The sequence below is a fragment of the Podarcis cretensis genome (assembly GCF_951804945.1).
Source record: "Podarcis cretensis genome assembly, chromosome: 8".
NCBI classification, from domain to species: domain Eukaryota; kingdom Metazoa; phylum Chordata; class Lepidosauria; order Squamata; family Lacertidae; genus Podarcis; species Podarcis cretensis.
This window is the reverse complement of record NC_137177.1, coordinates 27032633-27058482: the sequence shown is the minus strand read 5'-3', so window position 1 is coordinate 27058482 and position 25850 is coordinate 27032633. Positions and strand designations below refer to the sequence as shown.

The following is a 25850-nucleotide window of genomic DNA, read 5'->3' as shown; positions in this document are numbered from 1 at the left end:
AGATTGCACAGTCACATGTTTGGGCATAGACACGAGAAAACCGGTGAGCAAACAATTTAAGGTGCCTAAATGCAAAATAGGGACACGGGTGGCGCTGTGGGTTAAACCACAGAGCCTAGGACTTGCCGATCAGAAGGTCGGCAGTTCAAATCCCCGCGACGGGGTGAGCTCCTGTTGCTCGGTCCCTGCTCCTGCCAACCTAGCAGTTCGAAAGCATGTCAAAGTGCAAGTAGATAAATAGGTACTGCTCCAGCGGGAAGGTAAACGGCGTTTCCGTGCGCTGCTCTGGTTCACCAGAAGCGGTTTCGTCATGCTGAATGCCGGCTCCCTCGGCCAATAAAGCGAGATGAGCGCCGCGACCCCAGAGTCGTCCACGACTGGACCTAATGGTCAGGGGTCCATTTACCTTTAAATGCAAAATAACTGGGCATAACAAGCCTCTCTGTGAGAAAAGTAACCTAACAGCTGTCTCAGACCCTCCAAGTGCCCCTGTTTTCCAGGGACAGTCCCAGATTTACAGAAGCCGCCCCGGTTTCAGATTAGATCCTGGAATGTCCCTATTTTCATTGGAGAAATCTTGGAGGGTAGGATATCTTAAATAAGAAAAATAACATAAGAACAAGCCTGCTGGATCAGGCCAATGACCCATCTAGTCCAGGATTGTGTTTTCACAGGAATCAACCAGATGGGGAGCCCCCAAGCAGGCAGTATGTGATTGAATCCCATTTTGAAACAGCAACCATCTGGAAGTGCCTTTCGTCTCACCTCTCTGCAAACTTTTCAACCCAGTCAGGATGGGTGCTCAATAAACAAGCCACCTGGAAATGGCTGAGAATGCTTATGCTGTAGAACAAGCTCCGTTGAAGCTTGTGTGGTCAACTCTCCAGTTTCTTTGCTGGGATCCTGAGGTCCATTGGCTGGAGTCAGGTGCAAAAAGAAGAAAGTTAGGGAAAACATACACTTAGAATTAAGAAAGAGGGTGCCCTTGAGCACCAGGGCTGAGCTTGCAATCCTGCCACACACAAAAATCCACTCCTGGTTTTCCAACCATTTTATTTTATTTTTTGTCATTTCAGCAGCTTAATTTAGGAAGCATTGGGTGGGTGGGGGAGTCATTTTGTTGTTGCAGTTGAACAACTGGGAGTTGCAAAGCCTTGCCAATTTACGGCAAATTACCCAGCTCCTCCCCCCCCCCCACACTTCCTGGCAAAGTGGAGGGTCTCAGTGGAGGCTGGGGAGGGCCGTAGGCAGTGCAGGGAGGCAGGTAACTCAGAAGGTGGCAGCAACTGCTACTAAGCCTGTACTGTTGCTTCCCTGAATAAATACTGTATCTCTTCCTTACTTGCACATAACAGCCTCTCTCTGCATGCATTGATCGCGAAATGGGACAGTGGGTAACACAGGTAAATGTAAATGTAAAGGGATCCCTGACCATTAGGTCCAGTTGTGGACGACTCTGGGGTTGCGGCGCTCATCTCGCTTTATTGGCCAAGGGAGCTGGCATACAGCTTCCGGGTCATGTGGCCAGCATGACTAAGCCGCTTCTGGTAAACCAGAGCAGCGCACGGGAATGCCGTTTACCTTCCCGCCAGTGTGGTACCTATTTATCTACTTGCACTTCGTGCTTTTGAACTGCTAGGTTGGCAGGAGCAGGGACTGAGCAACAGGAGCCCACCCTGTCGCAGGGATTCGAACCGCTGACCTTCTGATCGGCAATCCCTAGGCTCTGTGGTTTAACCCACAGCGCCACCCGCGTCCTGGGTAACACAGGGAACTCTTGAATAGAGTAATTGAGTTGGAAGGGACCCTGAGGATAATCTACTCCAACCCCCTGCAATGCAGGAATATGCAGCTGTCCCATACAGGGATTGAACCTGCAACCTTGGCGCTGTCAGCACCACGCTCTAACCAACTGAGCTATCCAGGCTGTGAGCCTTCCTGTATCCTAAGAACAGTAAGGAAGTACAGTATAACAAATAAGTGGCTTGGCCCCCTTAACCCTCCTGGGATTTGAGCAAAAGACTGAGTCTTATCCCTGCCATATTCCACAGCCAGAGATCGAACCTGGTTACCTCCCAGGACCCAGATGGTCAGGGCAGTATCAAAGGAACACATGCTGTCTTCTCCTTCCAAGTGTGCCTTGCGCCGAACCAAGATTTGGTCCTGAGGGATGGGGCACACTTGTTGTGTGTACATTTATACCCTGCCTTTTCCCCTGACAGGGACTCAAGGCGGCTTACAGATAAAAATCAGAACAGCTAAAAACATAGAACAGATTTAGTGGGTGCACTGGGGGAGGGGGAGAAATGGGAGAGTCCTGTTGCAGAAGCAGAAATCCTTATGCTCGTGGAACATGTTATCTGCACAAGTTTGGATACAACCTTCAGTATTTTGCAGGAGGGATCCAAGTGAATACCAGAACCTTAGGGTTGTGCCTTCGGAGTGGATTAAAAGACTCTGTTGCCCTAGCACAACAAACATACCTTTCTTAAAAAAGGACTTTTTGTAGTTTGGAAAGTGACAGGGAAGTGAGCCCCATGCAAGCAATTCAGGATGAATGCAGAACAAATGCTTATTATTAATATTTACTTATTTAGAGCATTTAATAATAATAATAATAATAATAATTAATAATAATAATATCTTTATTGTCATTGCCCCCTCTCAGGGACAACGAAAATTACTTGGCTGCTCCATCCACCCAGGTAGGGCACTCCACACAAAATCAGAACGACTATAAAAACACTAATTAAAACAATACAATATAATACAGCAAGGAAGATTAGATGACTTTCAAAGTCCAGGTTTCCCATTCAGGGCCGAGATCGCTCTGGAGAAGAAGCTGTTCTTGAGACGGCTCGTTCTTGTCTTCATCGTCCTGTATCTCCGTCCCGACGGCAGGAGCTCGAAGAGACAGTGACCAGGATGCGATGGATCTTTTACTATGTCCAGTGCCTTCCTATGGCACCTTGTGGCATAGATCTGCTCTAAGGTGGAGAGTGGGCAGCCAACAATGCTCTCTGCTGCCTTAACAACTCTGCACAACCCCATCCTGTCCTGGGTAGTACAGCTTCCGTACCACACACATAAGCCATAAGTGAGCACGCTCTCAATGGCACAGTGATAGAAGGCAAGCTGCAGTTTCTGCAGAAGATGGTTTTTCCTTAGGATTCTCAAAAAGTACAGTCTCTGCTGCGCCTTCTTCACAAGCCCCCTTGTGTTGACACCCCAGGACAGATCCTCTTGTAATTCAATACCCAAAAATCTGAACATTGTTACCCTCTCCACACAGACCCCATCAATCAAAAGTGGCTGGACATACCCCACTCTAAAAAGGCTCCCAGAGTGGCTTACATACAGTGAATTTAACCAAGCTGGTCTCTGCCCACAGGCTCTCAAGTTAAAAAAAAAAAAATGACACAGAAGGGGAAAGGGATAGGAAGAGGAAAATGAAGATCAAACTCAGGCACCAATTCTTAAACATTTGTCCTTATAATGACCAGATTGCAAGGTTCTATGACCTCACAAACAAATCAGAACAAATGCTCCATAAAGGCCAGGTATAATCTACCCTCTGCATGAACTTTGTGCAAGACAATCAAATGCTCAGTAAATGCAACGCAGACTTGCAATGTTCTTTGCAATGTCCATCAAAGGAATGGGACCATCATCTGGGTCACCTGTGTTATGAGTCTTGACATAAGGATTCCCACCTGTCTGCAAGGACACTGATATTGATGGATGCCGGTGTGCTAAGTGCTTGTCCCTTGGAGGGGCTATGACAGTGTAGGGCATGAGATTTAGTATCTCTGGGTAGTAACCAAGCCTCTTTCTGCTTGTCTTCCTGCTGTTCTTTCTTAGGCACGTGTTCCCGTCCAGCAGGAGACATGACACAGCAGCACTGACCTGACGGGACAGCCTGGTAAGTGGGCAGATGGTAGGGGAGAAATTTGAGTCAGTTCACATTCTAAAAACAAACTTAGCCTAATTTGCAGTTTCCAAAACAATGAAATTTGAAATTTGCACTTTTCTGAATTTCATAATGCAGTTCTCTGGCCAAGCAGTGTGTACCCAAAATGCATATGCCAGGGTAAAGTGTCCACTGACATGTTGGGCATTGTAGGGGTTGGACTAGATGACCCTCATGGTCCCTTCCAACTCTACCATTTATGACTACAGAAATGCCTGTTTTGTGCTGCAATGACGTTATGGAGATCCCATGGGACAAAATTACTTAAAAAAAAAAATTATAATATTTTTTACCTGTCCTTTATTGAAAAACAGGGTCATCACCAGAGGGTGGCTAGCTTGGTTATTTGCTTAGGCTACAAGCCCAGTAAAGGGGCCACTACCCTAATGTTTGTACCCTTTCCACCTTGCACAGAATACCCAAGAATCTCAGTTGCAGCATAGATGAAATCTCAGTTTGCCTGTCCTGCCTCTCCCAGACTAGGGGGTCCACTGAGGGCTCCCCAAATCCTGGAGCCAGCCCTGATCAAAATATTCCAGGGTAGAGATGCAAGAAGACATCAATTTCTGTTCTACCCTGTATTTGTTGCGTGGAACTCTGTTTCCATTCCACTGCAGCTCATTTTCCATCAAAAAACTAAGTTACTCGTCTCGCTGTCCACCGGTGAAAGTACTGACTTTCATAATTAATTACATAAATTACATTGCCATTATATTATTCCTCCCCGTTCATTTCAGCACAAAGGTCCCACAGTGCAAACAGGGGAAGAAAACGCAATCAATTACATATTGTTTGCAGACTGAAAGCAACGAGAGCAAATGCCAATCCTGTTTTGCTGGATTGATTTCTGTTCTAGACATGGGATGAATAAGCAAATATCAGCAATTTTTGCTTCCATTTTCATCGGAATCCCCCAATATCCCTTTTCCAGTGTGGGGGTCAATCAATGGCACTCCACAATAAATGCAGTTTCAAAACCCACAAATAAGCAACAAGACAGAAGGCTACAAATATATTGTTTTATTGCTGCAATGTGCCCCAGTTATTGGTTGTACGAGAAATATCCCCTAGACAACAGCCGTGGTTCCTCAGTGTGTGTCTGAGAGAAGAAACCCCTGGCAATGTTATTGTCTCTGCATGTTTATATATATCTAACCTCCCCCCAACCCAGTGCCAACCATTCCTCACTTGCTTCCCACTGTCCTACTGACCCAGGGCTGTCGGTGGCAGGTGTCTCTAATGTCTCTGTCACTCCGGATTAAGAGATGCGCTCTCCCACCCCAACCCCCTCCTGGGTGCCTTGCCTGCATTCCTTCACTACTTGCAGATCCAGACTCTGCCTAAGGGCCCGTCTAGATGCAGCTTTGCACTTGCTTTCCTTCCACAAAGATGGGAAGAGCTTGTTTTCTGAAGGTGGCATGGGGTGGGCAGCACATTTGGATTTTGTTTTGCCTTCCCTGGGCAAATTAAAATCCCTTCTCCAGCCCATACAGGGACTGATTTGTTTATTTCATATATTTCAGGGGTGTGTGTGTATAGATCTCTATCTCTATGTATTGATTGTGTGTGTGCGTGTTTTCAATCATTAAATGCAAATAACTAAGACTAAATTCATCTGTCCATAAATATACAAACGTTATATAAACTTTAAATACACATAGTAAGTAAGTAAATTGCAAGTTGTTTTTAATATTGCGTTTTCATGTTGTAACGTTACCCAAGACCTTGGTAATCAATAATAATAATAATAATAATAATAATAATGTGCAAAATCTTTTTTTATAAAGCATTTAAAAATTTATTTCTGACAACCCAAAAGTACAGTAGCAGGGCATTACATTGTACCCCATACAAAAACAAAAAAGGAATACTCACACAGCAGTCAAAATCAAGACACCAATATTTCCCAAGCTGGCTTAGATGGTGAATGTGGAGCATCTAAGTCCAAAGCAGAGGAAATAAAATTCCCCCAGCTGAGGTGGAATTGTTCTGGGCCTCCATTCCTCTGGAGACACACAAATGTACCGTATGTGTTACTCCTTCCTCAAAAACCATAAGTTCTTAAACTACAAGGACAAACGTATATTTTTTCAAACTTTTCCAATGCTGGGCTACTGAAATCCCTGCTGCAGCAAAGGTACTTTAGAGTGATAAACTCTCATGTTAAATATGCATATTGTGCAAACTCATTCAACATTATTCAATATAAGATAACCTGATCGTTTTGTTTAATTTGTAGAACAACCAGGGCTCTAAACAGAATTTCCTTAAGCTGACTATATTTTGTTGTCTAACCGGAGTTACGATATATTTAAAACTGTATCTCCCCTAATAACCACTATGGATTTATCGCCTCCTGTGCCCTTTCTTTCCAATATATGAACAAGCTCCACTTTTCTACAAATCTCACTGCCAGGCTTCTGTAATCCTTATTATATTTGCAAGTTTGGCCATCTGAGCTACATTTAGAATCTTAGTCTCAATTTTCTATTTCTGCATGGTCAGATTTCTTCTATGCTTGACACAGAGCTATTCGGGCTGCTGTAAGAAGGTGTGGCCTCCACTGATTTATATACTGCTTAATATTCACAATTTTAAGCGGTGTGAGATACAGTGGTACCTTGGTTTACAACCATAATCTGTTCCGAAGGTCTGTTTGTAAACTAAAACAGGTTGTAACCCAAGGCGCGCTTTCGCCAGTGGGGCCTCCAAATTTTTTTTTTGTTTGTAATCCCCGCAAAATGGGTTGTAATCCAATAAAAAGTTTGCAAACCGGGACACGTACTTCTGGGTTTGATGTGTTTGTAATCCTAAACATATGCAAACCAGATTGTTTGCAAACCAAGGTACCACTGTAAAATGTCCTGGGTTTTTAAATAAAAGAAATAATACATAGAATAAGAACAATTAAAATTCATCCTAGAAACAGAAAACTACATTAAAATGCTATCAATTTCAAAGTCAGGGTACAGGGACAGTTACAGTTGATTTGGAGGTCTTATGCAAGAAACTTGTTTCCCCAAAAGATTGGAATTTTTGCAGTAGGGAAAATGATGGAGAAACGTACTAGAAAGTGTGAGATAACACTTGCTTTTCATGCAATGCATGGGCGTAGCCAGGATTTTTGTTAGGCGGGGGCAAGCCTTTTGTTGGGTGGGGGGCAGAACCTCAGTTAGCAATGTATTTTTATTGATTGGGGGGCAAGCTTGGCTACGCCTGTGATGCAATACCATCTAACCTCCCCGGAATCTGTTCAGAATTAGTGCTCATTAACCAGCTATTCTTACCAACCTGCACACAGATCGGAATGAATAAACTCAACAAACTGGTCAAAGGGCTTAGAGCAGCATAACTTGGGCACCTTATTTCGTGGAACATTGAACCAGGATACGGTTTCCTTGCTTTTGTTCTGAACATCTTCTTCCATCTTCTGTGTGCGCACCCTCCCTCCCTCCCTCCCTCTCACTCACTGTATCTGTACTCCAGATGGCTGAGAGAGATCAGAAGGCGCTCAGTTTTATGTCTCCCGGATTGCAGGGAATATCACCCAGCTGGCAAGATGTTCTGCTTCCTCTGTGTTGTGCACCTCCTCCAAAAATGCAGGCCGTAGTTCTTCTCTCCAATATGTTAACACAGTCAATGAAGCCTCCCTGAAATTCCGGCATCCAAAGCAATTGCTTAGTTTGTCGCTGGAAATCAATTCTGGAAAATCGGATGCAACGCAGCTTGCTGAGAGGGGTTTTCATAGGGTTTAGACAGATAAAGTAAGAGACGTCCAGATTCCTAGACAATACTTGTACCCCCTTTATGTCTGCACTGACTTCTCACTATTCTCCTCACACTTTCTCGGGGCCTTGAGCACTTAGCCCAGCATCCTGTTCTTGCCTCCCCTCCTGGGATTTCCATAAACTGAATTTCAGAGGTGACCATTCAAAGAGATTGCTCATTGTCTGGTGAGGATGTGCCTTGAGGCACCAAAGATCCTTTTTTAACACCCAGGCCCAAAAATAACCCCACAAACACGCCTGGCAGTCCTAATGGGAATACCATTTGCTTGGAACCACAGGAGGCAGGAGAGCTCCTGTGCTTGAATTCTGCTTATAGGTTTTCCACAAGCATCTGGATGGTCACTGGCCTGATCCAGCAGGCTCTTCTTAGGTTCTTAATGGACCCTCTCTAGCATTAGTCCTACTGAGAGTAGACCGCTGAAAATGACTGAGAGGTCCCTTAATTCCAGGGGGGTCTACGCTGAGTAAAACTTAGCTGGATACAACCCAATAACTCCAGTTCCAACGGGGCCATTCTGAACTGTTCCAAGTGTTCTCCATGAACTCCTGGCCCTATAGAGCCTACCATGTCTCTTCCCTTCGGCTGATGTCCCAGACACGTTGCCATGCAACCGGCATATGGCAGAAAGGAAGAATTGTGGTTGGGGGAGGAGGGGGAGAGAATGACCGGAGAAAAATAAAGCCAGCAAGCTACCTTTCTTCCTCTGCTGCCTCCAGCTTCAAGTTATGTTGCACCATCTCCACACCCACCCACCCACCTGTACGGCATTGTATGTCTTGCACAGATGGATCTCGAGAGCCTTTCCTGATGGGCGATGGAGTAAAGCTGCAACCCTTTATGATCATATCATCTCCTCATGGCTTATAGTCAGGGGTCCTTATAGACCCTCCTGGATGTTAAGGTCAGCACAGGAGGCTTTTCTTGGTAGTTCCTCTATCCTCAGAGGCTCAGGAGGGTGATGGCCCAGGACAGCTCCTATGTTGTGGAACTGCATTCCAACAGAGGTGCATCAGGCACCTCCATTATGTACAGAACTTCCCATTGTATGCTGAAGATACAGCTCTTTAGGCCTGGACTTTCACATTCTCTCTCTCTCTCTCTCTCTCTCTCTCTCTCTCTCACACACACACACACACACACACACACACACACTACCTTCTGTATTCTCTTGACCATATTTTGTTTTAAACAGATTTTAAAAGTGTATTTCAAGTTGCTAAAACACACCCATAGGGAGTATAGCTCAGTCTGGAGACCATGAGACTCTTAATTTCAGGGGTGTGGGTTTGAGCCCTATGTTGGGTGAAAGATTGCACTAAATGACACTCACGTTCCTGTCCCACTCTACCGTTTTATGGTTCTATAACCTTATGGTGAAGGTTAGGTAATAAAATAATAATAATAATAATAATAATAATAATAATAATAATAATCACCCTTTACCTGAGGATTACAGGGCAGTTGACAATATTAAAACATAAAAATACAAACAAAACATTAATCCCCCACCACACACAGTTTAAAAGGCCACAGATTGTTTAATCAGCCAAAGGCCTTGGAGAAGAGGAATGCTTTTGCCTGGCGCCTACATAATAATAATAATAATGTGGAGGGGGCAGTTGCTCCTTTCCCCACATTTCAGATCACATGCTGTTATTATTCTTCAGTATGCACTGTTTGGTTGGAGAATGAAACCGCAAAACTCAGAGAAGTGTGAGTTTTGAAGGCTAGCTATGTTTTGGTTCGCATTCTGGTTCAAAAAAAGTGTAAATGAGGTAGTTTCTCATTTAAATGCAAACAAAACCAACCCATCCCTACTCCTATACCCTGAAATGTCCCTGCAGCCCTCAGTGTTTTATCCAGTCCTAATTTCTCTTCTCTCCCTCCTCTCCGTCTGTCTCTCTGATTCCATTTCAGGTGCTGCCAGCGATGGGTTGTGTGCAATGCAAAAGGAAGAGGCCCAATAAAAACCCCAGCAATGGCGGCGATGGGATGGCAAACCTGCAGCCCAACTCCTGCTACGATCCTGACCCCACCCCACAGAACCCCACCAACACGTTCACACGCATCCCCGACTACAACAACTTCCAGGCAGGGACCTCGGGGCCTTCCACTCCGGCCTTCATGGGGGGGTCCAGCCTGTATCCCAGCTCCCTCCCCATGTCTGGAGCCGGGATTGCAGGTCAGTCTCTCAGGGAAGGCTGCAGCTAGAGGACTCAGGTGTGGTGGGCAGGCCTCTAATGCTTGCTTTGGCTGGGCCAGCCCTTTGGGACAGGGCTAAGTCATGGGTGGGGAACCCAATTCAGTCCTAGGGCCACATTTCCTTCTCAACAAACCTTTGGGGGCCACATGCCAGTGGTGGGAGGAGCCAGATGGGTGGAGCAATGGATGCCAATTTTACCTTTGTACAGGAGGATGGTTGCTAGGTACACAAAAGCACACAGTCCCCTCTATCCTCCAATCAGGCAATCAAGCAGCATGATCACAGAATCATAGAGTTGGAAGGGACCCTGGGGGTCATCTAGTCCAACCCCCGGCAATGCAGGAATCTCAGCTAAAGCATCCATGACAGGTGGCCACCCAACCTCTGCTTTGAAGCCTCCAATGAAGGAGAGTCCACCACCTCCTGAGGGAAACCATCCCACTGTCAAACAGCTCTTACTGTCAGAAAGTTCTTCCTGAAACTCCCTTCTTGCAACTTGAAGCCACTGGCTCATTTCCTGCCCTCCACAGCAGGAGAAAACAAGCTTGCTCCATCCTCCATGTGACAGCCCTACAGATATTTGAAGGTGGCTATATCTCCTCTTTTCCCGGGTAAACATTCCCAGCGCCCTTAACTGTTCCCCATAAGGCTTGGTTTCCAGACCCTTGATCATCTTGGTCGCCCTCCTTTTCACATGTTCCAGCTTGTCAACATCCTTCTTAAATTGTGGCGCCGAGAACTGGACACAGGATTCAGAGCTCAAGGACACACGCCAGTCAGAGGAGTAGAAAGCAGGGCCAGTGAGGAGTGTGGCATAGGGAGAGAGCAGTAGTGGCTGGAGAGAGTCCTGAGGGCCAGGTGGAGATGCGGGGGGTGGGGTGGGGGGTGGTACATGACGACACACATTTGTTCCTCGCATCTGAGCTTTTTTCAAATGGCTTACAAAGTTATTTCTGGACAACTTGTTGGATGCAGCCCAGGTGGCGTTGGCATTTCCTGTGGACCGATTGTAATTCAGGAAATACCATGCTCATACGTAACATACCTGGGCATTTCTTGTGAGCTGGAGCTGCCTCTGCGGCTTTTGCTGGGTCCTCTCACTGCCTTTCTGCTGCTGCCCCCTGCAGGTGGAGGAGTGACCCTGTTTGTTGCCTTGTACGATTATGAAGCCAGAACAGAGGATGACCTCACGTTCAAGAAAGGAGAGAAATTCCACATAATTAACAACATGTGAGTATTGGCTTATGGTGTGGCTTAAAGGAGGTGTACAGAACGTTTGGTGCTCTAGAGTTGGCTCAGCTACAACCCTCACCAATCCTGGCCCTTGGCCGTGCTCACTGGGGCCGATGAGAGACAGTCCATGTATTCTTAGTAATTTATATGCCACTTCCATGTTGTGAACCACCCTGTGCTCTTTGGGTGAAGGGCAGTCTACATATTTAATAAAGAATAATTATAAAATAAGTGTCTTCTAAGTGGTTTACAGCTATACCATCAGCTACAAAATCCACACCTAATTAAAAGGCGCTGTGGGTTAAACCACAGAGCCTAGGACTTGCTGATCAGAAGGTCGGCGGTTCGAATCCCCGCGATGGGGGTGAGCTCCCGTTGCTCTGTCCCAGCTCCTGCCAACCTAGCAGTTTGAAAGCATGTCAAAATGCAAGTAGATAAATAGGTACCAGTCCAGCGGGAAGGTAAACGCCATTTCTGTGCACTGCTCTGGTTCACCAGAAGCGGCTTAGTCATGCTGGCCACATGACCCGGAAGCTGTACGCTGGCTCCCTTGGCCAATAAAGCAAGATGAGCGCCACAGCCCCAGAGTCGTCTGCTACTGGACCTAACTGTCAGGGGTCCCTTTACCTTTACCTAATAAAACACACACAAAACCAATTCATCCTTAATTAAAATATACACTAGAACAAACCAGGTGAACAGAATAGTGTTTAAAACAGATTAAAAGAAAAGAAAAAAAGATCAGACATTGGGAATTGAACCTGAGACCTTCTGAATGCAAAAGCCTGGGTTCTACCACTAAGCTATTCCTCCACCCAGGTGAGCTTTATAGAGCTGTAGAGTTGGAAAGGAGCGCAAGAGTCATTCATTCCAACCCTTCCTCGTGGTTCACTGGTTTTTCTTTCCTTTCTCCTGTTTCTCCAGGGAGGGTGACTGGTGGGAGGCAAGGTCTCTCAACACAGGAGCGACGGGCTACATCCCTAGCAATTACGTGGCACCCGTGGACTCCATCCAGGCAGAAGAGTAAGTATGGCGGCACCTGGAGGGGAGCGATGCAGGGGGTAGGAAAGGGGAGATGTACTCAAAGGAGGTGATTCTTTGCTTTTAGTTGGGTAAGGAACCTTTTTGGCCTGGTGGGCCAGACCAGATCACTTATCTCCCTGCATCCCAGGGGGTCAAACTTGAGCAACAGGAGTGGGGAAGAAGGGTCTGTTCCCCCACAGGAAGCACGCTGGTGAAGCAGCACCCAGCAGGATTGAACCTCGCTCTGCTCTACAGAAGCTGGCGACTTGGCCCGGGTCCTCTTCCCCTCTGTCTCCAAGCATTCACTTCTAAATCTTCTTTTTCCAGATGGTACTTTGGGAAAATTGGCCGCAAGGATGCGGAGAGGCAGCTTCTGTGCCATGGCAACCCCCGGGGAACTTTCCTCATTCGCGAGAGCGAGACCACCAAAGGTAGCACCTTTCTCCCAAGGGCACTCTAGTCCAAGCCCCTGCGATGCCGGAATCTCAACTAGATCATACATGACAGGTGGTAGTCCAACCCCTGCTTAAAAACGTCGGCTATTCTCCCTGTAAACAGATCAGGATGACAGCTCATTAAACAGGTCACCTGTGCTTTGGGCACGCTAGGTGTGCAAACAGAAGGGTCCTAAAAGACCCCAGGGAGGACACAGAAATCAAAGTAACTTATGGAAGAAGAAGGTTCATCTCCCAAATAGGTGGGAAATGCAATCCCTTTCGACTTGGCCTCATGGAGTACAGCACCACCTGCTGCCTTGCTGTGCAATTATGTCTTGATCATTCCTTAATCATTTTTTTTTTATTTACTACATTTATTTCCCACCTTTTCCTCCAAGGAACTCAATGTGGCATACATAGTTCAAAGCTGAGGGGCGGGGCTTCAGAGAAGGGGTGGGACCTTGGCTTCTCCAGCCCTGGCTTTTGATAGGTTATTCCACAACTGTGCATAGTGTCTAAGGAATGTTTTCCATTTTGCTTTTGCTCCTCCCTCGGGACCCACCTCTGCCACCTCTGTCTCCTCCTCCCAGGTGCCTACTCACTATCCATCCGGGACTGGGATGAAGTGAAGGGTGACCACGTCAAGCATTATAAGATCCGGAAGCTGGACAACGGCGGCTATTACATCACCACCCGGGCCCAGTTTGAGACGGTGCAGCAGCTGGTCCAGCATTATATAGGTAGGGTGTTGTGGGGCGGGATCAGCAGGAGAACGGCAAAGAAGAGACAGGGACAGGGACTCTGGACCCTCCTCCTCCAGCCCTTCGAGGATTTGGGTGGCTGGAATGTTTCATTTCACAAAGGTCTCCTCCACACCGTACGTTGAAAGCACTCCTTTATACCTCTTTAAGAGCAATGGAGGATCCTGGGAACTGTAGTTCACCAAGAGTACTGGGAGAAGTAGGTCTGTGAGGTCAGCATCCAGAGCAAACTTCAGTTCCCAGGATTCTCTGGGGGAAGAAGCCACTGCTATAAAACTATACATAAGAGAGGGCTTTAAATGTATTGCGTGGAGGTGAGCAAAATTAGTGCCGGAGCTCAACTCTGCCTGGAAGTGGTTTCCTGAAATCCATCAGTGGATGACATCCATTGGCACTGGTGGGACGGAAGGCAGGGAGCCCAACAGTAGGGGGCGCCAGAGCCAGTCTAATTTTGTCCCTACCCTTCTCCCTGCTGAGTTCTGCAGGGGGTACCATTGAGTCTAAGGAGGAGGAAGCTGATAGGCAGTGCTATGCCCTGGACAGAAAGGGTGACAGGGTGGGGGCCAACTGAGGTTGGTGGGGCAAAGACCCATATGCCCTAATGGAGCCTCCACCGCTGGAATCCTTCATCCCTAAGCCTAGGACTTGGAAGATTGTCCTTCCTCTTTGCTCCGGACAAATCCTCAGCATCTCCTGGTAGTGCTGAGAAACTCTGGGAAATGGCTGCCTGTTGGGTGCAGGTTATGGGGATTGGGAATTGCTACTGGCAAATCCAATGAGTGCAATGGTTTTGCTACCGCTTCAGTTTCTGTGTAGTAAAAGGGTATTTCCCCCTTGGTGACCAACTTGTTCTGCACTGGCTATCTTACTGTTCTTTATCTCTTCTTCTCTCCCTCCCTCCCTCCCTCTTTTTTTTAAAAAATGTGTATTCCCCTTTTTTTACCACCGCACCCAATCCTTGCTTTCCGGGGCTCCTTCTTCAAGAGAGAGCTGCAGGGCTGTGCTGCCGGCTGGCTGTGCCATGTCACAAAGGGATGCCCAAGCTGGCAGACCTGTCCGTCAAAACCAAAGACGTTTGGGAGATCCCGCGCGAATCGCTGCAGCTTATCAAGAAACTGGGCAACGGGCAGTTTGGGGAAGTGTGGATGGGTAGGATTGACCGCGAAAACAGAGGAGACGGAGCCCTAGAGGGGAGAAGGAAGAAGGCAAAGACACCAGGCCGAGTGCCAGTCACGGGGTGGGCATGCCAACACAAAGTGGCATCCCAAGAACATCCAGTGGGCCCTGCTGGACCAGGCCAAAGGCTCTTCTAATGGAGCATCCTGTTTTCTCTGTGGCCAAACAGGTGACTCTGGGAAGCCTGCAAGCAGAACTTGAGTGCAACAACTCTTTCCTTACTTGGGATTCCCAGAAACTGGGATTCAGAGGCAGGCTGAAGGCAGAGCACAGCCATAGTGGCTAGTAGACACTGATAGCTTTATTCTCCATGAATTCGTCTAGTTCTCTTTTAAAGCCATTCAAGTCTGTGTCCATTGCTATAGACTTGCTATCAAGGGCTGCTAACGTCCTCACATTATTGTGCCTTTGGGGAAGAAGCAGGAAAAAGAGGGCACCTGCACATGATTTAACGCAGGGATCTCCAAGCTTTCCTTGCCTCGGGCCGGTGTCTCAAGCGATGATTGCATGGCGGGCTGGAGAGCGCGCACCCGTAAGCATGTGCACATGCTATTTCCAGCGCACTTCTGGGTCGGAGGAGGCCCGTGTGCATGCGCACAAGCTATTTCCGGTGCTCCTCTGACCCAGAAGAGTGTTCCCGCGCTGTGCCAGTAGGAGTGGGCGGCAGCAGGGGTCGCTGTGGGCCGGATAAACGAGTCCCTCGGGCCTTATCCAGCCCCCGGGCCGTAGGTTGGTGACCCCTGATTTAACATCTTCATTCCAACATGCAAAAGTCACCGTAGGGCGAGATTACAATCAGCCTCTGTTGATTTGTTCGGAGGCAGCGATTCTTCTGAATGCCCGTTGCTGGAAACCAGAGGAGGAGAGAAGGCTCTTGTGCTCAGATCCCAGAAGCATCTCCTTGGCCACTGCGAGAACAGGATGCTGGCCTAGAGGAGCCATTGGCCTGATCCAGCAGGCTCTTTGTATGTTCTTATGCTCCATCTGTGCTCAAAACAGTGTCAATACAGTAGTATAGTGCCACTTCATCAATAACTTGGGTAAGAGTGGCCAGGCATTAACTTTATGGAGTTGATTTCTGCAGGCAAGCTTGAACCTGCCCTAATGATCTCTTTCTATGCAAGTCAAAAAGGGAAATCTACTGTATTCTTGTTCAGACAGCTGCTGCTCTAAAAGTAAGCCAAGGGCACCAACTAGTGGTCAAAGCAGATACTTCTGCCTGATATAATATGGGGCCTGGTTCCACACTCCTCTTCCTCCCCTTCCTGGGCCCTGTCCGTCCCTCCTGGGTGCATGTGGAATCCATCACTCCATTTTCCATCTCGCATTCTCTCTCTCTCTCTTTCCCACCTTCTCCATCCCACCCCATTCCATCCATTACAGAGTACAATGATGGTCTCTGCCAACTACTAACCAGGGTGTGCCCTTTTCCGAAACCCCAGACTATGGGCCTGTCTAAGGACGCTTGGGAAATCCTGCGCGAGTCCATACGCTTTGACAAGAAGCTTGGCATGGGATGTTTTGGAGATGTGTGGATGGGTAAGGTGGGGGCCTTCCAGGGTCACTCTGTAGCTTGGAGGGCACATGAGTTGGAGGTGGGTGGGGAAGCCCATGGAATGAGAGTGCATTTTAGGAACAGGCAATTTTTGGGGGGTGCTGCTGATTTTATACCTAGGAAAGATCAGTATCCTGCCTCATTTGGAAAGGCTGTAGCTCAACAGCAGGACAACACGTGCGTTGTATAGAAAAGGTCCTAGACATCACTCAGGAGATGTGAACCTGTGGCTCTCTGGAAGTTGTTGGACTCCAGTTTCCATCAGCCCCAGCCAGTGTGGCCAACAGTCAGGGATGGTGGAAGTTGTAGTCCAGCAACCTCTAGAGAGCCGCAGGTGACCCATCCTTCATCTAGTCACTGGCATATCCAGTCACAAGGATCTCCGAGTGGAAAGGCAGGGCAAAAGGTCTTCTGCTACTGCTATTCTTCCTATTCAGAACAGGCTCAGGGGGTCTCTCTTGGTGCAGACGGCACCTCGTAGCTTTTAAGAGCAGCCAGTAAGTACATCGTGCCCTGCAGAGCTGTGATGTTCAGTGATCAGTCCTTGAAAGCACAGGGTTTAGTACTGGATCTACAACGTCTTGAGAAGCAAAACTCTTCGTTTCTTTGTTTAAATATAAGTGCTGCTTTCCGGCATAGCTGTCAGCTTACAGATTTGAAAATAAGGGACCAGCAGCCTTGAAAATAAGGGACCAGCAGCCAAAATAAGGGACCTGCAGCCTCACCTGTTCCAGGCACTCCAGTCTTCCTGTCCTCCTGCAGTCTGGTCAAACTCATGCTAGGTAGCTTTGAGAACACTGCCCAACCAACTTTGTAACCAGAGGTTCAACTGAATAGAATCTGAATCACATGCACCACAAGGCCTATGCAGCCTCAACTTAAGATGGCTCCCTGGCCTGGCTTTGCACTGCAAAGTTTGCAGCAGCATGTGCAACAAAATGGCGTCCAGCGTTCAAAAACCCCCTCAGCTTGCATTAATTAGCCACACACAAGGCATGCAAGCTCCACCCACCAGTCGTTCTTAGACTTCTTATTGGGTGAGCAACACAGCCAAGCAACACAGTTGGAGCCTCCCTCCTCCCTGGCCGGCAGGGAGGGAGGGAGATGAGCTGATTCCTTTGAAATTTAAGGGACATCATTTAAGGGACATTTAAGGGACATCCATCAATAAGGGACAGCAGCAGGACATGGCGCTGGAATAAGGGACTGTCCCTTCAAATAAGGGACACTTGACAGCTATGCTTTCCGGCCCTTGTTGCCTTCAGGCCAGAGTCAGAAGCGGTAAACTCTCAGAAGCCAGCTCATTGCAAAGTAGGGAGGGCGAGGCAGGGGTGCCAACTTGAATAAAATATGGCGGGCGGGGAGAAGCTCCACCCAGCATAATCTATCACAAGAGTGGCAAGGACCATCAACTTCAAGGCCCAGCCCCCTCAAACATTTTATTGGGAGGGGGGTGAAGGGACCTCAACAACTAGGTGTTGGCTCCTATGGGGCGGGGTCATGATTGAGCTGGATTTCCATTGCTCGGGGACTGAGCCTTCCAACGTGCTGCATAGTTCCTAGCCCCCTACTACTAGCAAAACAGAACAAATGAGAAGGACTTACATGTACTGGAAAAGGATTGCTCTTCAGCTAGGAAGTTAGACAAGGGTGGCCCTTCTGAGTTGGGTTTTTCAGAAGGAGGGCATTCCATCCATCCCACACATGTTTCACCTCTCTGCTGAGGGAGCACCATCCTGATCTGGCATAGCTTCCCCCTCCCATCCATCTCCATCTTCACATGGGTCAAGGTGGGAGAGCGCAAGGGAGTGCCCTCACTCTAGTGGGCGCCCCCTCGCCATCCCCCTCTGTGACTCTTTCCCTTGCTTCCCACTGACTCCAGGGACCTGGAACGGCACCACGAAAGTCGCGGTGAAGACACTGAAGCCAGGGACCATGTCTCCGGAAGCCTTCCTGGAAGAGGCCCAGATCATGAAGCGCCTTCGGCATGACAAGCTGGTGCAGCTGTATGCGGTGGTGTCAGAGGAGCCCATCTACATCGTCACTGAGTTCATGAGCCAAGGTGCGGCCATATGCTGGCGTGGCCAAGGCCAAGGCTGGTGGGAGGGCGCCAAGGCTTCCGGGTGGATGGGTGGCAGGCAAGCAACTAGCTGCAACCCAGGGGCATCCCAGGAAGCTCAAGGGCAGGAGATTTCAAAGCGGGCAAAAAGAAGTTCAACTTTGTACAGTGCATGGTTTAAACTATGGAACTGGCTCCTGCAAGATATAGCAATGGCTGGCAATTTGGCTGGCTTGAAAAGGATATTAGACAAATCCATGGGGGGGGGGTCACAACTGGGAATGGTAGGGCGGGAGGCAGCAAAGCCCACAGTAGGTGGCGCCGCAGCCACTGATGGGGCACAGACCATTTATTCTAGCTTTGTCCCCGCCTCCTTCCCTGCTGAGTTCTTCATCGGCAACTTTGGGACTAAGCTGACAAACCAGAGTTCCCTGAGAATGTATATCAGAGAAGGGAAGTTTCCAGGTTTCCTTGCAGTTGAGAAAGAGGGAGGGACTTGGCGGAGGGAGAGCATGCAAGCCTGAGATTTGTGCAGGCTTGTCCATGTACCAGGGAACTGTGGTGTTTCTCTTATGTTTGAAATGGAATTCTGGAAGGTACCGGGAGGTCAATGGTGTTGGGTCCCTGTGCAATTGCAGCCTTTTTAGTTCAGTTATAAAACCACCAATGGTAGTCTACGTGATGCCCTCCAGATCTTGCTAGATTCCAACTCTCATCAGGCCCAGACAGCATGACTCATGGTCAGGGATAATGGGAGATGGAGTCAGGCAGCATCTGAAGGATACTACATTGGCTACCTCTGCACTAACCCAATTGTCTAGTCTATCATGGAAAAGTTCATCATATGCATTCAGCCTTTCCCAACCTGGCACCCACTTTCCAAGATGTTGTTGGACTGCAACTCCCATTGCCCATGATTATTGGCCACACTGGCTAGGGCTCATGGGAGCTGGAGTCTAACACCATTGGAAGGGTGCCAGATTTAGGAAGGCTGATAAGACTCATTCCCCAGCTGCTTGCCTGCAAGGGAAAGCCAGTGGCAGGAAACTGGGCATGGGAAGTAGACCGGACAGAGAAACTGGGCAAAGTGGTTGATGGGTAGCTGCCGCTGGTGGGTTATTGGGAAAAGATCCTAACAAGATGCTGGTCTGATCTCCTGACTCTGCCCTTCACAGGGAGTTTGCTGGATTTTTTGAAGGATGGCGATGGCCGGTTCCTGAAGTTACCTCAACTGGTAGACATGGCAGCCCAGGTAACCGGGGGTGGGGGGCAGTTGGGGAAGCTACATTTAATTTAACAATAAAATTCCCTAGACAGCTTAAAGAAATGTGAAATAAGCAAGCATGCCTGTCATTCAGTCTCATTCTTTTCTTTAGAAAGGGGTGATAGACTCTATGACATCCTTCCCCAACAGATGTTTTGGACTACAATTCCCATCAGTTACCAGCCAGCATAGCACAGCACAGCCAACATTTAGGGGTGATGGGAGGTGTAGTCCAACAGCATCTGAAGAGACCTTAAGTTAGAAGAAGGCTAAAGTATGAAGATGATCCTTGGGCAATGAGCGATGTCATTTGAGTCACCCACCTCCCTGTTGCATTCTCACTTCTGCACCACCCAAGATTGCAGCTGGAATGGCGTACATTGAGCGGATGAACTACATCCACCGGGACCTGCGTGCTGCCAACATCCTTGTGGGCGACAACCTAGTGTGCAAGATTGCTGACTTTGGCCTGGCCCGCCTCATCGAGGACAATGAATACACAGCACGGCAAGGTAAGCTCCTGGAAACATACCATGTTAAGAAACCCAAGATACTGTCTTATACCAAGTCAAGAGTATTTGCCCATCTAGCCCAATATTGCCAACAATGACTAGCAGTGGCTCTCTGGGATCTTGGGTAGAGTTCTCTCTCATTGTCTCTTACCTGGATGCCCAAGGGTCTGAACCTGGGGTTTTATGCATGCAAAGCAGGCAGGGCCGGCGCCAAAGGTTGGCATGGCTGGGCATCTGCCGGGGCCCCACTGACAAGATCCCCTTGGACTTGCTACAGGGAAGAGGCAAGAGTGCCCTATGGATGAACTGGGCCTGCCTGGAGATGTGTTTTGTGGTGGTTTGGTGCTGGGAGGGGAGGGGACATTCCCCTTCTGTGTCATCTCAGCATCTTCTCCCATCTCCCTCCCCTGCCAGGTGCCAAATTCCCCATCAAGTGGACGGCCCCAGAAGCTGCCCTTTACGGCAAGTTCACCATCAAGTCGGACGTGTGGTCCTTCGGCATCCTCCTGACGGAGCTTGTGACCAAGGGGCGAGTCCCCTACCCAGGTAAAGCCTTCCCCTGTCTGGAGAGATGGACCTGACCGTTTTTGGTTGCTCTCCATTTCTCACTTTCCCAATCTTAAATTCACTTCTCGACAGAAATCTACGGTGAATTTCTCCTCTGGAGCTCTCTGCTGAACCCTGCCCAAACCCCTCGCTCTTTTTCTGCAGGCATGAACAATCGGGAGGTGCTGGAGCAAGTGGAGAGGGGCTACCGCATGCAGTGCCCCGGGAACTGCCCTCCGTCGCTGCACGAGCTGATGGTGCAGTGCTGGAAGAAGGAGCCTGAGGAGCGCCCCACCTTTGAATACCTCCAGTCCTTCCTCGAAGACTACTTCACCGCCACAGAGCCTCAGTACCAGCCGGGAGACAACCAATAACTGTTGCTGCAGATGCCAGCAGGGACCATGGACAGCCCATCCCCTGGGGCACTTTGGGACTTGGCTGTCCGCAGAAACAGTCCTCTCCCTTCCTGGAGCAGGGGCCAAGGATCCCTTTTTGTACAAGTGGGGTTGGACTCCTATTTCCTTCTCTCTCTCTCTCTCTCTCTCTCTCTCTCTCTCTCTCTCTCTTCCCCGCTTCCCTTTTTTTTACAATTCCACACCGAGATTTTTTAATTGTGATTTTGTGTTTTAAAGTTCTGCTTCTTCTTGGGCGACTGCCGTGCTGATTTTTTGGAGTTAAGAAGACGACTGTGAGCCAGGGGCTCGGGTTAGCAAAGGGAGAGAGAGGGTTTTGTACAGTACATCCTTGCTTAATAAAGTTTCCTTTCCCCAACCCAACCCTCCCCTCCCTTTCCCTCCTATATTGTTTTGGAACATGATAGTGCTCTTTGGACAATAAACAACCCTCTCTTCCCTTCCCACCAGCCCTGGTGCCCCCAACTCTCCGAAGGAATGAAGCAGGCATGGGGAACCTCTAAACTTCCAGATGCTGTTGAACTGCAGCTTCCATCATCTCTAGCCATTGGCTGATGGGGATGGGTGTGATGGGAGTCCAGCAACATCTGGAGGGTTGACAGATTCCCATCCATCCCTGGAGTGTAACCTATGACCTTACAGAGGCTGTTGGTCCCCTAACTCCCATCTGCCCCAACCAGCATAGCAAGAGGTCGGGGATGATGAGCGTTGTAGTTCTGCAACATCTGGAGGACCCCAAATTATCCAGCCTTGGCCTGTGTGGAGTGACTGAAGTTCTTCAGAGCTTCAGGCAGGAGTCTTTCCCAGACCTGGAGCTGCTGGAGATTGAACCTGGAGCCTTCTGCATGCCAAAAGCCTGCTCCGCCACTGAGCTATGGCCCTTCCACTTTGCACAGTGCAGGTGGGCCACCTCACAAGGATGGTTGAGGCTGCCGAACTTGGCCAGGTGGGTTGCGAAGGGATTATGGGTCTGCCTTCATTGTCCTCTACAATTCCGTTGCCACCCTGCTCAAGGGCTTTGAAAGGGGTTGTTGGTTGTGTTTCACACCTCCCTCCCCACCCTTCTATAGCTTTTCCTATCCTCCCCCATTTCCTTAACCAGCGATGATATTATTAAAGCCGTAATCCACTGGGGGTGCAATGATAGTGGGCGGTGTTACAAAAGGCGGATCACATTGGAGGTGCAAGGGGGAGGTCTGTGCTACGGCTTTCATCGAAGGAAGCAAGAAGGGTTGCTTCAGAAGGAAATCTCTGCAACTGTGACGCATCTATTTCGTATCAGTGCCTTCCAATAGCAAGATACAGTGGTACCTTGGTTCCCGAACAGCTTAGTTGTTGAAAAAATCGGCTCCTGAAAACCGCAAACCTGGAAGTAAGTGTTCTGGTTTGCGAACATTTTTTGGAAGCCGAACGTCTGGCGCAGCTTCCACGACTTCCGCTAGAGTGCAGGATGCTCCTGCTGCCAATTGGAAGCTGCGCCTTGATTTTCGAACGGTTTCGGGAGTTGAACGGACTCCCAGAACGGATTAAGCTCAAGAACCAAGGTACCACTGTAATGTTCCTTATCAGACAGAGAGCTTAGGTAGCCATCTCATGAGAGTTAACCATGACAACATCTATATCATGTGCCCCTTATGTTTAAATCACTTATCATGCCACTTTAAACAGTCATGGCTTCACCAAAAAAAATCAGGGAACTGTAATTTGGTAAGGATGTTGAGAGTTGTTAAGAGACCCCATTTGCCTCACAGAGCTGCAATTTGCAGAGTTCCCTGGGAAGAGGGACTGGTTGTTAAGCCACTCTTTGAATTGAAGCTCTGTGAGGGAAATGGGGGTCTCCTGACAACACTCAACATCCTTAACAAACTACAACTCCCAGGATTCATTGGGGAAACCATGAGTATTCAGTGTGGTGTACAGGCAGCAACCAATGTGCACGGGGATTACATTTTGGATCCCCACGCACATCGGTGGGCCCCTGTAAGGCCACCCTGTTCCGCCCCTTTCTGTGGCATTCCTGTAATGTTTTCAGGTCATTTCCTGGTTCAGGCCAATGTGTGTGCGCACAGTCACACACATATTGGGCAAGCGTAAAACAGTTGTTGGCTGTAGTAGGGCTTTAGGTGTACGACAAATGAATATACAAGATTGGCAGCCGTTCCCTCAGGACTCTGGTAAACCAGGAGTCTAAAATTCCCTATTGCGGAAGCAGAACTCTGGAGTCAGACCAATTCATGCATCTTCCTAATGATGTAGCTGTAAGGATTTTGAACTTTGTGGGCATGAAAAGTACCTGGTTGGTTACTTGTGTATGTGAACGCAAGTAGCTAAACCATCGTATCAGGAGCAGGAAAAATCACCACAGCCCAGAGGGAAAGGGCAGGTCAGCAGTAGCTACCTTGACCACCATTGCCAGTTTCCCACCTGAGCAGACGAACAAGCAAGGAAAAAGTATTGAGGTAGCAGCAGTGGGCAAGACCATCCTGGAAGCTGCCTCAAAAGATGAAAACTTGTCAAAGTGTCACATGAAGTCTCACCGCCGCCGTCAGCCCTTGTCTCAACAGTCTTGTAACCCAGAAATTCCCTTAAACTACAAAGGACTCGGGATTTTGCAGGCGATGAGGAGAAAAGTGTCAGTTGACCAGCTGCGGTGCCTTAGGCTGCCATCCTAACTGCGCTTACCTGGGAGTAAGCCCCATTTAATTCAGCAGGACCTGCTTTTGAGTGGACATGGTTAGGATTGCATTGCTATTCAGTCTGGGCAGTATCTAGTGCTCCAGCTAGCTCAAGGATTTCCACTTGCGCAATGGAACTTCTCCCCTTTCTCCCCTCCCTCCCTCCCCCAAATCTGCTCTGTAGGATCAGAGCAACTTCCGGCACAGATTTGGGGGGGCAGAAGGAGGGGAAATTCCATTGAGCAGCCAAAAATCTCAGCACTAGCAGAAGCACAGAGTTGGATACTGCCCTCTGTTTCCCGTCTTTGCCACAGACTTCTCCCCTGGAGGTCAATCTTTTGGCAAGGAGTTGGGTTCATTGGGGGTGGGGGACCCTGAATCTTCTTCTAAGTGTCACAAGAATGCACCTGAGGGGAACTGACATTGGGGGAAAGGGGAATGATCTGGATTACTGGCTAGGATATTAATTTGTGGAGATAAAAATTTTATTTTTACAATCGAGATGATTGTAATGAGTTGGGGAACTGATCTGTTTCAGAGCAGGGCCTGCTGGGGAATTAACTGGTGAATGGACCGAAGATGAACAGGTTTGGGGGTGATCTGGAGAAGGGTGCCAATTACCGTAATTGACGGCTTTTTCTGGAGTGGCTTGTGTGGGAAATTGTTCGACTTGCCTTCTGGAACATTTACATTCTCAACTTGTATCAATACATATCAGTTAGCGTATGCAAAGGTTCTGCAAAAGTGTGTCTCTGGGCCCCTGCCCCGAACCTTTTCCTTACCTAGCATCACCCCTGCCTGCAGCACATGGCAAGTTCCTTGCTGAGCCAGGCTCAGGTGAGTATCCCAGTTATTCTCCTAGCATGAGGGCCCTGTTTCTCCCCAGAGGCTGACTTGAGGCCTCCCTTGCAGAAACAAAGCCTTGTGTGAACTTGGGACATGAGCTCAGAGTTCTGAAAATGCTTAGGTCTGGAGCATTCAGTGGCTAAAAAGCTCCCTTTCCATGCTGAATGGGCAGCTCTAGGACACTGGAGCCAAGGACCCTGAGGCAGAAATAGTAGCAGGTTTTCAACCCACTGCAACCCTGGACGATGACACCACTGGGTCATAGGCATGATAGACAACTTAGCATAATTTTGAACCCTGGGTCAGCTGCAGCAAGGCTAGGGATACACAAACCTTGCCAGATTTGGGGTTCTCTCAACCACTCATTCTTCCCAAGTTCAGTTCTCCTCATTTCAATATCAGTTTGCAATTTTTTGAGGGGAAAGAAATCATCGTGAAAATTTGTCTGCAGGTTATTGAGAATTTTCCCCAATACACTTGTTTGTATGTCATTTTGTCCAATACACACATATTCCTAAAGCAACTTCCTTCTAAACTAATGCATTTCAGTATGTTCACTTTCATGGACACGTGGCTTTTAATGCACATTTTAATCCAGTACATGCCTTTTTTTGTACATTTGGTTGGAGAGCTTCATTGCAAAGTTCAGAGAAGAGCGAATTTCAAAGGATGGCTGCGTTTTGGTTTTCGTATTGTTTCAGAAAGTGTGAATTGGATAAATTCACCTTTAAATGTGAACCGAATCAAACCTCCAGCCCCATCCTTACTTTCAAGGCAGACAGACCCTTCCTGAGCTGGAAACGTGAACACAAAAGTCAAGTGCCAAGCCTCTACCTGCTCCCCTCCTTTCCAAGTCCTTTGGAGCTACCCCGTTTTACACTATGTTTTCTAATAAACAAATCTGTAAATAAAGAGAAATAAACCTTTCTACCATGAGGGGAAGTTTGCGAGTCTTTGCCACGTGGAGATGAGAGTAAGAATAAAAACAGGGCAAAGGAAGATTGCAGTCTTTGTTGCAGATGGATCCAGGTTGCCACTTGAAGGGAATTAAGTATGTATGGGGGGGGCATTGTTAGGGGGTGGCGCAGGGGGGCTGAAGCATGGACCTTTGCTTACAGGGCTACTGGGCATGGTGCAAAGGTCTATTGAAACCCAGCATCTTAATTTGCTCTGAGATCTACATTTGCACCTATGCCTATAAAATAGCACATTTTATGCATATTTGCATCGTGGCCCTGATCCTTTCAAGTTCCTAGCAATGCCACTTGCATGCTTATTGTTGCATATCTGTCATCCAAGGAGAGGGACTCTGCAGCCCTCCAGGCGTTGGGACTACAACTCCTGTCATCCCCGACCATTGGCCATGCTGGCGGGGGCTGATGGGAGCT

General features: G+C 48.3%; 1 protein-coding gene across 3 annotated transcripts in view; it reads left to right on the top strand.

Annotated features, from left to right (window-relative positions):
• Positions 1-25398, top strand: part of FGR (FGR proto-oncogene, Src family tyrosine kinase) — a 61136-nt gene extending 35738 nt beyond the window's left edge. For 2 of the 3 annotated variants that reach the window (XM_079986115.1, XM_079986116.1), the window contains exons 2-13: positions 3862-3922; positions 9677-9941; positions 11090-11192; positions 12120-12218; positions 12546-12649; positions 13246-13395; positions 14401-14565; positions 18030-18209; positions 19382-19458; positions 19829-19982; positions 20397-20528; positions 20694-25398. In XM_079986115.1, coding sequence (XP_079842241.1) covers positions 9689-9941; positions 11090-11192; positions 12120-12218; positions 12546-12649; positions 13246-13395; positions 14401-14565; positions 18030-18209; positions 19382-19458; positions 19829-19982; positions 20397-20528; positions 20694-20902 — 1626 coding nt within the window. In that variant the 5' untranslated portion in view covers positions 3862-3922; positions 9677-9688 and the 3' untranslated portion in view covers positions 20903-25398. Of the gene's footprint in view, positions 1-3861; positions 3923-9676; positions 9942-11089; positions 11193-12119; positions 12219-12545; positions 12650-13245; positions 13396-14400; positions 14566-15975; positions 16132-18029; positions 18210-19381; positions 19459-19828; positions 19983-20396; positions 20529-20693 lie in introns of all 3 variants that reach the window. The other variant, XM_079986117.1, reaches the window with a different exon arrangement.
• Positions 25399-25850: the final 452 nt, after the last annotated feature.